This window comes from Apium graveolens, unplaced genomic scaffold (genome assembly GCF_009905375.1).
Source record: "Apium graveolens cultivar Ventura unplaced genomic scaffold, ASM990537v1 ctg3577, whole genome shotgun sequence".
Taxonomy (NCBI): Eukaryota; Viridiplantae; Streptophyta; class Magnoliopsida; order Apiales; family Apiaceae; genus Apium; species Apium graveolens.
The window spans coordinates 32,304-47,910 of NW_027418164.1; the positions used below are offsets into that span (position 1 = coordinate 32,304).

At 30.6% G+C, this 15,607-nt stretch overlaps 1 protein-coding gene and 1 long non-coding RNA gene across 9 annotated transcripts; one reads left to right on the forward strand and one right to left on the reverse strand.

The window, feature by feature from the left end:
* The first annotated feature begins 258 nt into the window (after positions 1-258).
* On the forward strand, positions 259-6,834 carry LOC141701204 (uncharacterized). Of its 8 annotated transcripts, none has more exons than XR_012566703.1 (6): positions 259-473; positions 1,284-1,391; positions 1,499-1,675; positions 1,960-2,055; positions 5,491-6,582; positions 6,695-6,834. It is a non-coding gene; the product is annotated as an uncharacterized LOC141701204 (long non-coding RNA). The 8 variants fall into 8 exon arrangements; XR_012566702.1 differs by having other exon boundaries at positions 260-473; positions 1,960-1,996; XR_012566704.1 differs by having other exon boundaries at positions 260-473; positions 1,960-1,996; positions 5,491-6,603; positions 6,695-6,831.
* LOC141701203 (uncharacterized) lies at positions 5,939-8,168 on the reverse strand. The gene is made up of 2 exons (XM_074504873.1): positions 7,394-8,168; positions 5,939-7,288 (listed from the first exon to the last, which is right to left on the reverse strand). Exons 1-2 carry the CDS (start codon positions 8,143-8,145, stop codon positions 6,214-6,216), a joined length of 1,827 nt encoding a protein of 608 aa, XP_074360974.1. The 5' UTR covers positions 8,146-8,168; the 3' UTR covers positions 5,939-6,213.
* Between the last annotated feature and the right edge of the window lie 7,439 nt (positions 8,169-15,607).

Below are 15,607 nucleotides of genomic sequence, written 5' to 3' on the forward strand. Positions count from 1 at the left end.
TTGAGGCTTCTATAAAGTATAGTTTGATAATGTTTTTCTCAATTTTATTTTTTTTGAATAAAAGTTTAAACATGAAACTTTTATTCAGGAATTTTTTTTTAAAAAAAATATTGTGGAGTTATGTTTTAAATGAATATTGAAAAGCGTGCCGAAAAGTAACGTATAAAAATAAATGGGACAGAAACAGTATTATCCTACATGCCCAATTTAGCCAACCAATTATCGCTAATCGGAGATGCTAAGTAAATAAAAATTATAAACATAGCTTCCCATTCCAAAGCCCAAATTCTGTCAATTACAAAGCCTAACATATCTCCTCAGAAAAGAAAAGTAGTGCGACCACAAATTAGGGTTTCGACTGCCGGTTCAGTTAAGGGGGTTCAGTGTTCCATTTGTTAGCTTCTATTTTCAAATTCGATTGAGGGCTTATATCTTCATGTATGTTTATTTCTCAATTAACGGGGTCAATTTAGGTATCCTTCAATTCTCTCTTATCTCGATTGTATGTATATTTGCTTTAAATTGTATGTAAATGTCTCGATTTAGGTCTTGATTTCTATATGCGTGCTTTGGTATTTGTTAAAACATGTGTTGTTCCTAAATTGGTTATGCCTCTCTCTCTCTCAAGTAGGCTATGTATAAAATATGCTAGAGAGAAAGTTTCTTATATCTGATTTTAGGTTGATCTTAGAGTCTTCAACAAAGCTGAAAGGATTATGAAGTACTTGAATGTGAAGGTTAAGAGCTCCAAACTTGAATCTTACTATAGCATGTGCACGATTGTAAAAATTGAAATTGGGTTTATATAACCTTTTTTTTTGCAATACATCTTGTATTGCTTATTTAATTAAACTATATGTTGTCCACTCGTAGCAGAAAAGATAATAGCAACAAAGAAAATGGTAGATTATTTTTGTTTTTGAATGGATGTGAGACATGGGTACATAAAGTAGCAGAAACCAGAAGATTCATGACAGAAATGGCAAATTGGAGATTGTGTGTCAACTGATTGTACCTTTGGTACTTTGTTGACGTTAAGTAGTAGTTAGACAGACGAATGGTATCAAGCTAGTGAAACTCTGTCCTGATGCATTTGAGTTTATTAATTTGACCCTTCCTCTGTAAATAGCTCAAATAAAATGTTGCTTATAAGTTTTGCAAGATTTGCCCTTTTAGATGTCGATATTACTGAGTGGGAATTTGGTGTTGAACTTCGAATGCAATACTTTGTTTCGACATACATGTCTCTATCAACTCTTCTCACTTTGAAACATAAATTGCAGGCTCTCAAAGATCTCTACACACATTTGACTCCAATACAGCGTGTAAATATTGCACGTCATCCTAATAGGCCAACGTGTCTTCACCACATATTTAATATTACCGAGAAGGTATTAGTAAAGGTTTTTTTTTAATTCTCATGCTTCTATTTATCTTTAGTTAGACTAACAATGATATTCTAAAAGATCCCTTAGTATTTTATTTCATATCTCTCCAGTTTGTAGAGCTAAATGGTGATCGAGGAGGGTATGATGATCCTGCAATTATCACGGGTCTTGGATCAATAAATGGAAGAAGCTACATGTTCATTGGTCAACAGAAGGGTAGAAACACAAAGGAGAACATTATGCGCAATTTCGGAATGCCTACACCCCATGGGTATATATATATGGAGGTGACTTGAGCATCTATTTGTTTACTGTTTCGTGATTTAAATGTGAACTGCTAATGATGAAGGAAAGTTCCCTAATTAGTAAACAGAAAAAGGGTAAAATAACAGTGTAAAAATGTTTCTGTCACATCGAAAAATTTGGCACCAAGCCTTCTGGCATATGCAGCATTATGCCTACCAATCGGATATTCATTACTTCTTAGTTGTTAACTAGTGAGATTAGCTTCTTAAAGTGCAATTGGATTCTTTATTATTATTTGATTATTTCTGTAATCGTGCACTTGTAGGTGGTATACACCATCATGGGTTGTCCTGCAGGGCCAGGTACAAACATTTCAAATCTGTAGCTTTTGTTGAAATGGTAAACAGTTCTGAATACTGCTGTAAGAGTCTAACCTAGCGGTACAAATTAAACCTGCTTTAAGCTTTATTCTATAGTTTTGTTACTAAAATACCAGCCTTCAATAGGCAAACCTTATTTTCTTTTGATGGCCTGCTTTCGAGGGTTTCTCTATTAATGTCCTTGAGCCATTTTTGGTTTTCCAATTTGTATCTAGACATACAACATCAGTTAGGATGTATTTTTAACCTAGTCTGACATGATTAATCGTGACATGGCCTAAGAATGCAGTTTCCAGACATTGACCGTTTCTTTACAGTAATGTTGATTTCTTTTGGTCCAGTATGCCATCTGTTTTTTTTAATTCTATTTTGTTTCCTCTCTAGCTTATTCATCAACAAAGCTAGAGAATTCGATTTAGGCTTTATAAAGGAAATAATCCCAATCAATTAGGCTTGATTACATTTATTGAAGAAGACAGGAAAATGTAGATGCCACACATTTACATTGCTCTGCAGGTAATGCTCGTTTTCATAAAAATTGGTACTCCTTAGGGTTCCTGGAGCATTTTATATATTCTACATGTACCAAACTTTAGCTTCCACTTATAGAAGCTAATCCTCCAGCTTCTAAATTAATATTGCATAAAGCCAGCTGATAAGAACTCTAATTACTCAAAGTACTAGATATCATCATATTGCAGGAAATGAAAATTTTAATACCTCTGCCAGCGCTTGGTAGGATTATAATCATATTACTTGTGAGGATTTCATATTTACTCGAAGTATTAGATATCATGATATTAGTATATGACTGTCAGGAGCATCAAAAGTAAATATATTTATAATTATTAATTATATCTACTGTGTAAATCAGGAAACCTGATTAAGTATTAATTAGTTACAACCATATTCAGGTATAAAAGGAGTCATGTCCGCATAGCTAAATTTACTACATTTTAAGTATTTTTTGGGAATAAAACTGTTGAGTTACATAATAAAATTGTTCAAACCACAATATGATTACAATTCTATTTTCGTAGAACTCTAAATTATTTCTTGACAGGGTACTTCGGTTCATCTTAGTACATTACACCATATTTTGGTTTCACCCTATATTTCTCTTTCATGAAGAGTTTTATGTTGTTTTTTAACAAAATATAGATTGAAATTATATTATAATTACAAATTTTCTATTTTTCGTACAATTCTTTTTTATTTTTTATTTAAATAATAAAATGGAACCCTTTAAACATTATTATTATTAATTAATAAGGAAACCATCGTTTGAGGGATACTTTGTTTCACCCCTTTTCGGTTTTACGAACTTTCGGTTTCACTCCTTTTTAAATCTTACTATAGCTATAAATACACCATTTTTATTTTTATTCATATATGACTTATAATTTTATATGTAATATTTTATCTATTTTTTGATTCTTATATACAACATATCTATATTGTTTATATAGAAACGGAATCGTATATACATTGTAATTTCTAGATTCATACTTACATAATTCTATTTTAGCACCAAATGCAAATTTATATATACATAATGAATATTTTATTAAAAAAAATTATGTAATAAAAACTTATATAAAAACACAAATTCAGCTGATAATAAGAAATTTAATATGCAATTACTTAGTAATATTAATTTAATTTTTTATTAAATTATCCATCAATCGTGTTGTGACTAAAGTTCTGATGTAAAATATTAGTCTGATGTAAAATATTAGTTGTGTCTTTTTTTTTGAACAACAGATACATAATAACACATTATAACACTGAATTTGTTCTAATAAAATTTGAGTTGATGAAAACTACATATAATTTAAAAAGAAAAATTGTAATAATCGTATATTTTTATTATTATAAATTTTAGTAAAAAGTTAAAATAAATTTTATGATCATTATTTAATATTGATATTTTGATCTCGGCCGGTGTGTGGCACGGGTTATCTACTACTAATAGTAATAAAAATAAGTTATTAGAACAACCAATGTACTTACCTGAGAAGCAACAACACGATGATCTTGAGCAGTTGACAGAAATAGTCTCAATCTTCTGTTCTTTTAATACTGTGATCATTTGCGCTCATCAATTTTGATTGAACTCTCTTTCTCTCTCACGTGGTCATGAAATATAAACGGAAATTTGTCAAATATTTATGTTTTCAATTTTTTTTTACAAAAATACGATTAGATTTCATCGCTTCATCGCAGGGTTGAAAGCAGTAGTTTGTACAATTGCATTTCATGATGCATGAGGTGGAATTCTATTTCTGGAAACGTACTTAGAGCATCTTCAATAGTGTTGGTTATAATTGGTTGGTTAAACCAGACCTGTAAGACAATATGTAAAATTTGTTGAATCTGTAATATATTGTACTTCTATGATATTAGCTATATTGGTTAGCTATATTTTAAAAATAGTATGTTATTAAAATTTTATGTTATAAATAGAATATATATCTTCAATATGATAATAAATGATTAGATTTTTTGTAGTGGTTTGTAGAGGTTGACTATATTTATAGACAAGAGGAATGTACCATTGAAGATGATTTTTTTTTACATAATTTATATATTTTTTATTTATAGTATGTATTAATGATTTTTAGCTAAAGGTTCTACATGGTTGGAGATGCTCTTACATGGGATCATCGGACCCCCTTAAAATTTTAATTTAGTTAAATATGTATATTTAAATTATATAAAAATTAAAAATGACCCTCTTAATTTTTGCAAAAAAAAGATTTCCCTTAAAGTTGGGCAAAAATTTTAGAGTTGTGCCTGGTAACCCAAATATATTTCCAAAATAATTTATCAAATGATGTGGCTGACACATGACTAATTTTGATTCGTGGGCGCATATAAATGCACGTGGGGTCTCATATTATTATTAGGAAGGTTGCCAAATATTCATATGACACATCAGATTTGTGAAATTTTTTGGTCAAAAAATTGAGATGTCTATAAAGGAAAGTTATACTTTTTTGTTTTAAAAAGTTATGAGTTACAAATGAAAATAGAAGCCGAGAATACAACTAGCATTGGAGTTGAAGTTCTATTATAGCATAAAAAACAATTTATGATGCCAAATTATAGTAATGACTATAGTAATTTTGCATCTAATATTCGACTTCTAACAACCTATAGTAAAATTACACATAATATGTTACAATATTCAAATAATACATTCTATATATAACAACCTGAAATAATAACATTTTTTTTTTAATATAGCCAACTCCACGGAGTAAATAACCTTAATAATCTCTATTTTAAATTATTTTAGCTAACAGTTTTAGCAATATCGTTGGAGATGCTCTAATACTGTTACTTTACAGAAATATAACAAGAAAACTAACTTCTAGGAGCTGAACAAATGGTCATCACAGCGTAATCAAGAGATACATGATGCACTAGTAGATTGTAGCCAACCAATTGAATTGTGATGCACTTGTTTTCAGGTTCAAATGCAATACAATACACTTGTGATGAAGCAATATACAGTTGGTTGACTCTTTGGAGCTCTTTTGTCAAACGCCATGGGCAGGAGAAGACTTCTATGCATTTATGATTATAATTCATTAGCACCCACTAATCATGATTTAATATTTACCATAGACTCATTCTCCGGTCTGCATTTTCTATACTTGTTCAACTCTTTACTATTATATTTTAACTGATTTTACAAATGCTCACTAAGAAAATAACCATCTTTATTTTCATATTGATAGCTGCCGTTAATGATTATGAATAGTTAACTTGTTGTTGTGTTTATGGAAGACACAAATTTAAAAATGGCATCCGACACCTCTCCGTGTAATGTTATATCCCTCCCTCCATTTACGAGATGTAGAGGGTTTGAACCTTGTCAAAGACAAGGGAGGTGAACCGTTCTTATGAGAAAGTAAATGACAAATTTATCTACTTTCTTGACAAATTTACATATAATAGGTTGTTAATACATGCTCATGACACACACTAGAAAATAACAATTCATCTGCTTTCTTATTTAAAATCCATCAAACAAACACGGTTGAGAAGCTGAGGGTAACATCTCATTACATATAAAGTAACACGTACAATTGTTTGTGTTTATTTCTCTGTTGCAATACTCACAGTTCATCATATATCAAGTCCTGTGGTGTGGATGAGGATCCCACCTGTGTTTGTATGTTCTTGCCTTCCTAATACTTCCAGCACCACACGCCCCATGTGTGGCAGAATATGGTACTATTACATGGTGCACATTGGAGTACCGGTTTACCAAGGCTTTCTTCCTTGCAGTTCCAGCAGGGACGAACCTTTTTGTTGAAAACAAATGTGAGTCCGTGGGGATGCACTTTGTCTTTAATTATATCGGTAGCCCCAAACTTTACATTGGAGAAGAGATCGGAAGATGATAACTCTAAAATACAGTCAGTATGAAATGAAAGGTCACACTTACTGCAATGATAGAACCATCTGTTTGTGTTTATTTCTTGAGAGCAAAACTCACAGTCAAACTCATGCTCATGTTTTTCGACCATGCCAGCATCATATATCAAGTGCAGGGGGTGAGGATCCCACCTGTGTTTGTATGTTTTTACCTTGCTAATACATTTTCCGCAAATACTGAACCTGCAATCTTTACATTCGTACTTACATTCAGCAGAACTCCTTCCGCAGGTATTACAAGCATGCTTTGTGTCTTGATGAAGTTGAAGTTGGTGACTGTGAGCTTCGTGTTTGATAACTCTGGGTAAGGTCACACATCCAATATGAAGACGGATTGTGTGCTCATTGGGTAGTATCATACTAAAGAATATACCACTGCTATAAATTCTGCAACCATCACAGTAGAAAACCTCGAATGACTCTCTATACTTATTTGCAAATAGCGTTTTACCTGGCCAAAGGTGGTGTTCAATCTCTCTAGGAAACTCGGCGCAGAATTTATGCATAAAGTATTTGCAAGGAAGACAAGCATATAATTGACTATCACAAGTTTGAATGGGTTTGACACAACCATCACAAAGCAATAATATTTCATCATCATTTTTCCGATCATACAACTCATCAGTTGTTATGAGTTTAAGATCATGTTCTTCATGCGACCAATGTTTAATATAATTTGGTGCACCAGAGATGCTACTGTTGTTAGAAGAGTCAGATAGAATAATCTTATCCTTTATAAATTGCTCAAGCAATAGATTATATAAAGATAATTCATCGGCTGCGGGCAGGTGCACCAAATTAGGAAACGTTTCGTTCTCACCGGAGCTGAAAATACCAAAAAACATAGAACACCAAAAAGATGATAAATGGACGTGTATATCTATATAAATATAGATAGATGTAAATATCGATGCTTATGTAGAGTAATACCTCAACAGACTTGATCTTGATCTAGCACACTGAAAATGAGTGAAATATCTGCAGCTGCGACAACAGTAAAGCCATTCTATCCAATACAGTCTTTCATGGCAGATTCTACAGAACTGAAAAAATTTCTGGTAGACTTTAGGAAGAGAAAATGAGAGGATAAGAGGGTGTTTATGAAATTGAAATTGGAAAGAGGGAGGTGCATCACCACAACTTTTGTGGATCCAGAACTGACATTTGGTGCATCTATAAGACGAGTCTAATATATTATCAATTACTTTGCAAGCACAACATCTAAATGAGGACAGTTGCTCGATTAAGGCTAACGGATGACTATGACCTGGATGTACAAATATAGTGTCCTCTTTGGACTGCTGAACTTGGATTCCAGCACATTTGACGCAAACACAAATTTTAGGATTCAAACTACTGCGATAGATGAAATAAGTTCGTCTCCCAAAAAAGCCACATATTATACAATATTCTTGCCCCCATAGACAAGGGTGAATAGAGAGAACCTCATTCGGGTCAGTTGGGTTTACAATCTCTCGGGGTAACTCTGCACAAGTTTTGTGGACTAAAAACTTAGTACAAAAATAAGCACAAAAATAAATAGGTGATGATTTACATGAATCTATTTCTTCACCGCAGCCACGACAAAGAACACCCTTTTTATAAGCAATGTAATTTTCATTCAGGACTAGCAAGTGTTCGTGGCCAGGGTGCTCCATTACTACATTAGTTTTCTCTTCCATCTTTGGTTGTACAGGAATGTGCTATGAAAAAAGAAAGAATATATCATTGTTAGCTTGGATTCTTAAATTTTTCCACAAGCTAGGACTGAAAAGCTACATACAAACATATTCGTTGAGTGAAAGTCAGGCAATGATATTTCTAAATCTAATTGGTGTTACTGAAGAAAAAAAAGAATAAATACCTCCCTTTTGGCCTTTTTCTTTTCATTTTTTGCTAATTAATTACACATACGCACACACTAGGAGCAGAACTCCTGACAGGTGGTAAGGAAATTAGGAAAAAAATTTGGAAAAGAAAAGATTTATAAACAATAAAATCGTTTAGAAAACGAAGGAGCGAAAATGTTGGAAGTTTGAGTTAGGTTTTATAATTAAAATTTATGGATTATTTAGGGGTATACATTTTAATTTTTTTCCCAGTAATCCAGCCGTACAGATGATTAGACATGTTGATTTTTCATATGTATGTAAAATATTTAATTTTCTTGATAGTTTTTTGAATTTTACATCCACAAAAGAAAATACATGTCATTTAAACATTGGCCTAGTTTGTTTTCGCTAATTCTGTAGATACTTTGGGAAGTTGGAATTCCAAAACTGACATTTGGCGCATCTATAAGACGAAACTAATATATTATCAATTACTTTGCAAGCATAACACTGGAATGAGGAGGGATGCTGGATTAAGGCTAATGGATTACTATGACCTAGATGTTCAAATACAGGGTCCTCTGTCACATATTGTACAACGTCTAATCCACGGAGTTTGAACAGACAGAAACTATTAACAAATGATTTACATGAATATATGTGTTCACTACAGCAACGTAATTTTCATTTAGGATTAGCAAGTGTTGGTGAGCAATGTGATTCATACCTATATCATTATTTTCTTCCATCTTTATTTTCTTGTGAAGCAAATGACATATGAAATGCTATGTATAATACAGATCAACGGATCAAACCCGCACAATTCGCCTAAATCAACGGATCGAATACGAATACAGAATTATGGAACCGGGACCGGCCCGGCCCGCACGAGCCGCACGAGCCGCGCAGCACGCACAGCCCGCGGGTTCGTGCACGCGCCAAGCCCCGGAAGTTCTACCACATACTGCTAAAGCCTAAAACTATTATTAATATACTACCTACCACTATCCCCTACACTGACTACGGTTTTTACATATATATATTAGTATTTAGTATTTAGAAATTAGGAGCCTCATGCTGCTTTGCACAATTCAGCCCGCACAGCTCGTGCACGGCCCGGTCAACTCGTAACCGTGATTATTCGCGTGCCGGTTATGAGTTATTATTTTCCGGTTCAAACCCGGCCCGAGCCCAATTCGTAATTCAACGGTCCGGTTCAGTGTTAAGGTTACGAAAATTCCAAGTCTTATTTGATTTGACAACTGTGAAAAGCCATATTGGATTTCAACTTACAACATTAATGTACAAAAGTTATTAGAACAACCAATATACTTACTTGAGAAGCAACAACACCATGATCAGGAGCAGTTAACAGAAATAGTCTCATTAATCTTATGTTCTTTTAATATACTGTGATCATTTGCGCTCATCAATTATGATTAAACTCTCTTTCTCTCTCATGTGGTCATATTATAATCTTTATTAATAAGGAAACCTCTTTTTTAAATGATATTTGATTTCACTTATTTTTTTTCTATTACTTTTGTTTTCACTATTTATAACTCTAGCTTTACAACCCGTGTCATGCACGGGTCTTAATTAATATTTTTATATTATTTAACTTTATAATAATTTTTTTATTATTACCTTATTAATATATTTATAAATAATAATATAAGTATTTGTTATTGGCGAGATTTTAATCTGAATCTTGGGTAGTGTATAACTAATAATATAAATATTTGTTGTTGGTGAGATTCCAACTTGAGAATTTTAGTATTGTATAAATAATAATATTTATATTTGCTGTTGGCGGGGTTCGAACCTGAAAGTTTGAGTAGTGTATATTTTTTTAGTATTTGAATGTAACGGTCCAAATTACTTGATTGAAAAGATCCGACGGTTATAAATGAGGATAACCAAACCAACCAAAAAAAGGGCATACCAAATTATACACCATTCCGATTATTATAGTATAATATAGATAAGTGTATTATTTTTATCGCATTTGATTTCTATATGACTTATAATTCTATATGTATTATTTTTACCCTCTTTTTAAATTTTATAAGCCATACTTCTTTATTAATTTTATAGGTTTGAATCCTACTTTTAATTATATTTTAAAATAAATAGTTTCATAAATTGACCTAACTAAATAGGTTCCGAAAAAATAAATCACGATCAAGTAAATAGGTCATGTGTTTAAATCGGAACATTTAATTTTAATTTTTTTTAATTTATTGATATGGATATTATAAACATTGTATTTTGGTTTCACCCCTAAAAAATAATAAAATTGTCCAAACCTTATTCTGATTACAATTCTATTTCTGTAGAACTCTAAATTATTTCTTGATAGGGTACTTGGTTTCATCTTAGTAGGGTTATGCCGTATTTTGGCTTCACCCCTCGATTTCTATTTTATGTAGAGTTCTATGTTATTTTTTAACGAAATATAGATTATTGGAATCATATTATAATTACGATATTTATATTTTAATTCTTTTTTATTTTTTATTAAAATAATAAAATAGAATCATTTATATATTTTGTTACTAATAAGGGAAACCATCCTTTAAGGGTACCTGGGTTTCACCCCTTTTCGGTTTCACCAACTTTTGATTTCACCCCTTTTTAAATCTTAGAATAGCTTTAAATATATCATTATTATTCTTTTTTGATTCTTATATGACTTCTAATTCTATATATAATATTTTGCCCGTTTATTTATTCTTATAGACCACATATTTATATTATTTTTATATAAACAGAATCGTATATAGATTATATTTCTAGATTCATACCTATAAAATTCTATTTTAGTACCAAATGCAAATTTATGCATACATGAAAAATATTAGAAAAAAAATATACGATCACAAACTATATAAAAACACTAATTCAGCTAGCAATAAGAAATCTAATATGCAATTACTTAGTAATATTTATTTAATATTTTGTTAAATTATTCGTCAATCATGTTGCTCATTGCATGACTTAAATTTCAATGTAAAATATTAGTTATGTCTTTTCGGACAATAGAGACATAATAACGTTAAGTTTGTTGTTCTAATAAGATTTGAGTTAATGAAACTACATATAATTTCAAAAAAATGCAATAGTAGTATAATTTTATTTATTATTTATTTTAATTTAAAATTAATTTCAATAATCATTTTAATATTGATATTTTGATCTCGTCCCGTGCGAAATACGGGTTATCAACTAGTTGTTTCTAATAAGGGAAACCATCTTTTAAGGGTACTTTGGTTTCACCCTTTTTTGGTTTCACGAACTTTTGGTTTCACCACTTTTTAAATCTTACCACATCTCTAAATATAACATTATTTTTTTTTATTCTTATATGACTTCTAATTCTATATGTAATATTTTACCTGTTTTTTTATTCTTATATACCAAATATTTATATTGTTTTGTTATATAAAAGGAATCGTATATAGATTGTAATTTCTAAATTCATACCTATAAAATTCTATTTTAGTACCAAATGCAAATTTATGCATACATGGAGAATATTACAAACAAAATATGCGATCACAAACTGTATAAAAACACAAATCCAGCTAATAATAAGAAATCTAATATGCAATTACTTAGTAATGTTGATTTAATGTTTTGTTAAATTATTCATCAATTGTGTTGCTCATTGCATGACTAAAGTTTCAATGTAAAATATTAGTTATGTGTTTTCGGACAATAGAGACATAATAACGTTAAGTTTTTGTTTTAATAAGATTTGAGTTAATGAAAATTACATGTAATTTCAAAAGAAAAATTGCAATAATAATATAATTTTATTTATTATTTTTTAATTATAATTTAAAATTAATTTCTATAATCATTTTAATATTGATATTTTGATTTCGGCCCATGCTTCGCACGGGTTATCAACTAGTGAAATATAAAAGGATATTTGTCAAAATTTGAAGGGTATTTCTCATCGCTGCTCGCTCAAACGTTGGTTGAAAAACACAAAATTATTGAATATCATTGGGTTTATATGTTGTTAAAATTGTCAGTGATTATAACAGTTGCAAATGCAACAATTAAGAGAAGATTTTCAGACGAAAATATTCGCAATAATCCAATTTATAAAATCGTATTTTTAAATTTTTTTCGAGCCGAGTTCGAGCCAAACTCGAGCAAAACATGCAAAATGTTCCGCTCGAGCTCTTAAAAAAATTCCGATCTCACTTATATTCGAAACTGGATCTTCCACCGGTGGAGAATTCATACTTTACAAAATGAACTATTAGAAATGGGGGTACATAATAAAGAGAATCTGACCGATTATGAAGCAACTTCTCGGGCATCATATACTTAAGTGATTATGGCATGGGTCAGCGGGCGAAATTCAAATTTCCTTTTAGTCATTTTCAAAATCATGTAATCTTCAATTTATGAGCAATGTGATTCATACCTATATCATTTTTCTTTATTTTCTTGTGAAGCAAAAGACATATGAAATGCTATATATAAATAGAAAGCCATCTGTCTCTTGTGACTTGTGAGCATGAATATATGATTTCTGCGGTACAAGAAAGCTTTGACAAGCAGATAGACGGACATATGCGTGTCATCAAAGAAATACATCTAAATTTTAATAAAGAAAAGGAATATCTAATTACTTACTCAAAGCTAAAACAACCCGGAGGAATCAACTCTTCTTTTTAATAAACTATACTATCTATACTATAATAATCGGAATATGGTATAATTTGTTTCAACGGTTATCCCTAATTTTAGTTATTAAAGAAAATAAATAAATAGTGTTATATATCCGCTAAACTACTAAATTAGTAAACTACAGGATAGAGTCTACTTATCCTACTAAACTACGACCCCAACGTATCATATTATTAAAAAATAGATAAAATTTTGGTTATTAAAGAAACTAAATAAATAGTGTTATATATCCGCAAAACTGCTAAATTGTTAAACTACTACATACAATCTACTTATACCACTAAATTACGACCCCCAACGTATCCTATTATTAAAATAAATAAATAAATAATGTTATATATTCGCTAAACTACTAAATTGTTAAACCACTAGATATAGTCTACTTATTCTACTAAAGTTATACTATTATTTTTATTATGAATTTATAATTATTATATGTTTACAAAAATATTTCAAGATTAGAATATGACGAGATAAATAAAAATTTTAAATATTAACGGGAACCCGTACATCGTACGGGATTTAAGCTGATAAATATAAGACCTAAGACAGAAACACTGTGGAAGATAAAGACAGTATATAAGCCATGTTACGAAGTATATAAACATGAACAGAAATAGAAGAATTGTCATGGGGTTTATTTGGAGAAATTATCAAAAATATTATTTTTTTTAGATTTTTTTGGGAATTTTACTATATTTTAATTTTTTTGCAAAATTCGGAATCAATTAGAATCAACCAAAATTAAGCAGACATGTAATTGGTCGTTTTTTTGGTTGCATGAGATTGCATGGTGTTGCAGAAATTCATCGATGGTTGCATCTAGTTGAATAAAATTGCAAAAAAAACGTAATTTTGCAAAAAAATAATTAAAAAAATAGTATTTTTGCAAATATTTTTCTTTTTGCATTTTTTTAAAAAATGATAGTATTTTTGCAAAAATGTTTTTAACCTTGCGTATTTTTCAAAAAACACCTATTTTACTATTGCCGCTAAGGTATGCTAAATAAATTTTATGTATATTCAAGAATGTATAAACAAAAATTATATTAATTAATTAATATTATAGGTGCGGTTTTTCGGTTCAATTTTAAGGATAAAACCGAAACCATAACCTAACTGTTGACTGTAACCTAACCGTTATATTGGTTCAATTAAGTTTTTTTCAATATTTGTCAATTATGATTTTTTTAATTTGTTTTTTCGATTTCTCGATTTAATTTCGATTTTTCCATATATTTTTGTTCATTTAAAGGAAATAAATTGATTAAAGAGTCTGGATTGTGCTCCCTAGTGTGGTCTAATAGTCTCGGGCTCTGCGGTATATTTTTTGATCCTTTTCCCCCTCCCTCAATTGGGCTGTAAATTGACAACACTAAGCTAGTGAATGATAGACTGATACTCAAGTTTTAACAAATTCATATTTCTCTTTTTTCAAGACTTTGCACATTTAAAAGATATTTAGAAGATATACATGTAATAGGTTGTTAATACGTATTCATGACACACACTATAAAATAACAATTCATCTGCTTTCTTATTTAAAATCCATCAAACAAACACGGTTGAGAAGCTGAGGGTAACATCTCATTACATATAAAGTAACACGTACAATTAAGAGAGGGAAATTGTCCTGAAATGAAAGATCATACTTACAACAATGATAAAACCGATATATCAAGTCCTGTGGTGTGGATGAGGATCCCACCTGTGTTTGCGAAAGCCAGAGTTACGATATTTAGTAATTTGAAGGTCGAGCTCAGCCAAAAAAATCAATGGGAAGAGATGTCTGTCTCACAGTATTAACTAATCCATTTTAATGACTACTACCATCTATTCCAAACATCTTAAATATTTAGTAATCTGCATTATCTGCTGTCCAACTCAAAAACAACACATTATTGGGTCAATCTGATTGGTTAGTGTAGTAGAGGAATTCTGGTCATAAATCTGCTGGTATCGTTAGTTGAGTGTGATTGCAATGTTAACATTAACTTAATTTTTTCAGCTGCTGGTATCAATGTTTCAGTGTGATCTCCAAATTGTATGTTGAGTGTGATCTCTTAATTTCTAAACACAATTTTTTATGGCAATTGGAACTTTACAGATCAAGGAAACAAACAACTCTTACGGAAACATTAGATTTATGCTCCAGTAAACTAGGAAAGAAAATATTACTTATCTTTCATCACTAAGAGCATCTCTAACGGGGATGAACTCTTAGCTAAAAATGTGTCAAACATACTATAAATATATTTTTCAGATATTATTTAAAAAATTATTTGCTCCAAGAGTGCATTTTCCTTAGCTAAAAATTTAGCCAATCTCTCTAAGTCAAGTATCACGTACAATTAGCACTTTCAGTCCAAAATAGAAATTACTAATTAAAGTCGAGGATCCAGTACAATTTACACTTTCAGTTCCAAGTACAAATTTCGTTATTAATAGTACGTGAAGCCTTGTACAAAAAATCTAGAATCGCAGAACTGCGTTCCGAAGCAGAGTAATTTGTTAATGCATTTGCTTGTTTATTGTGATTGCAGTGTTCAAGTATGATCCACCAAGCAATACTACATTTCCTCATAGCGTCTATCTACTACAA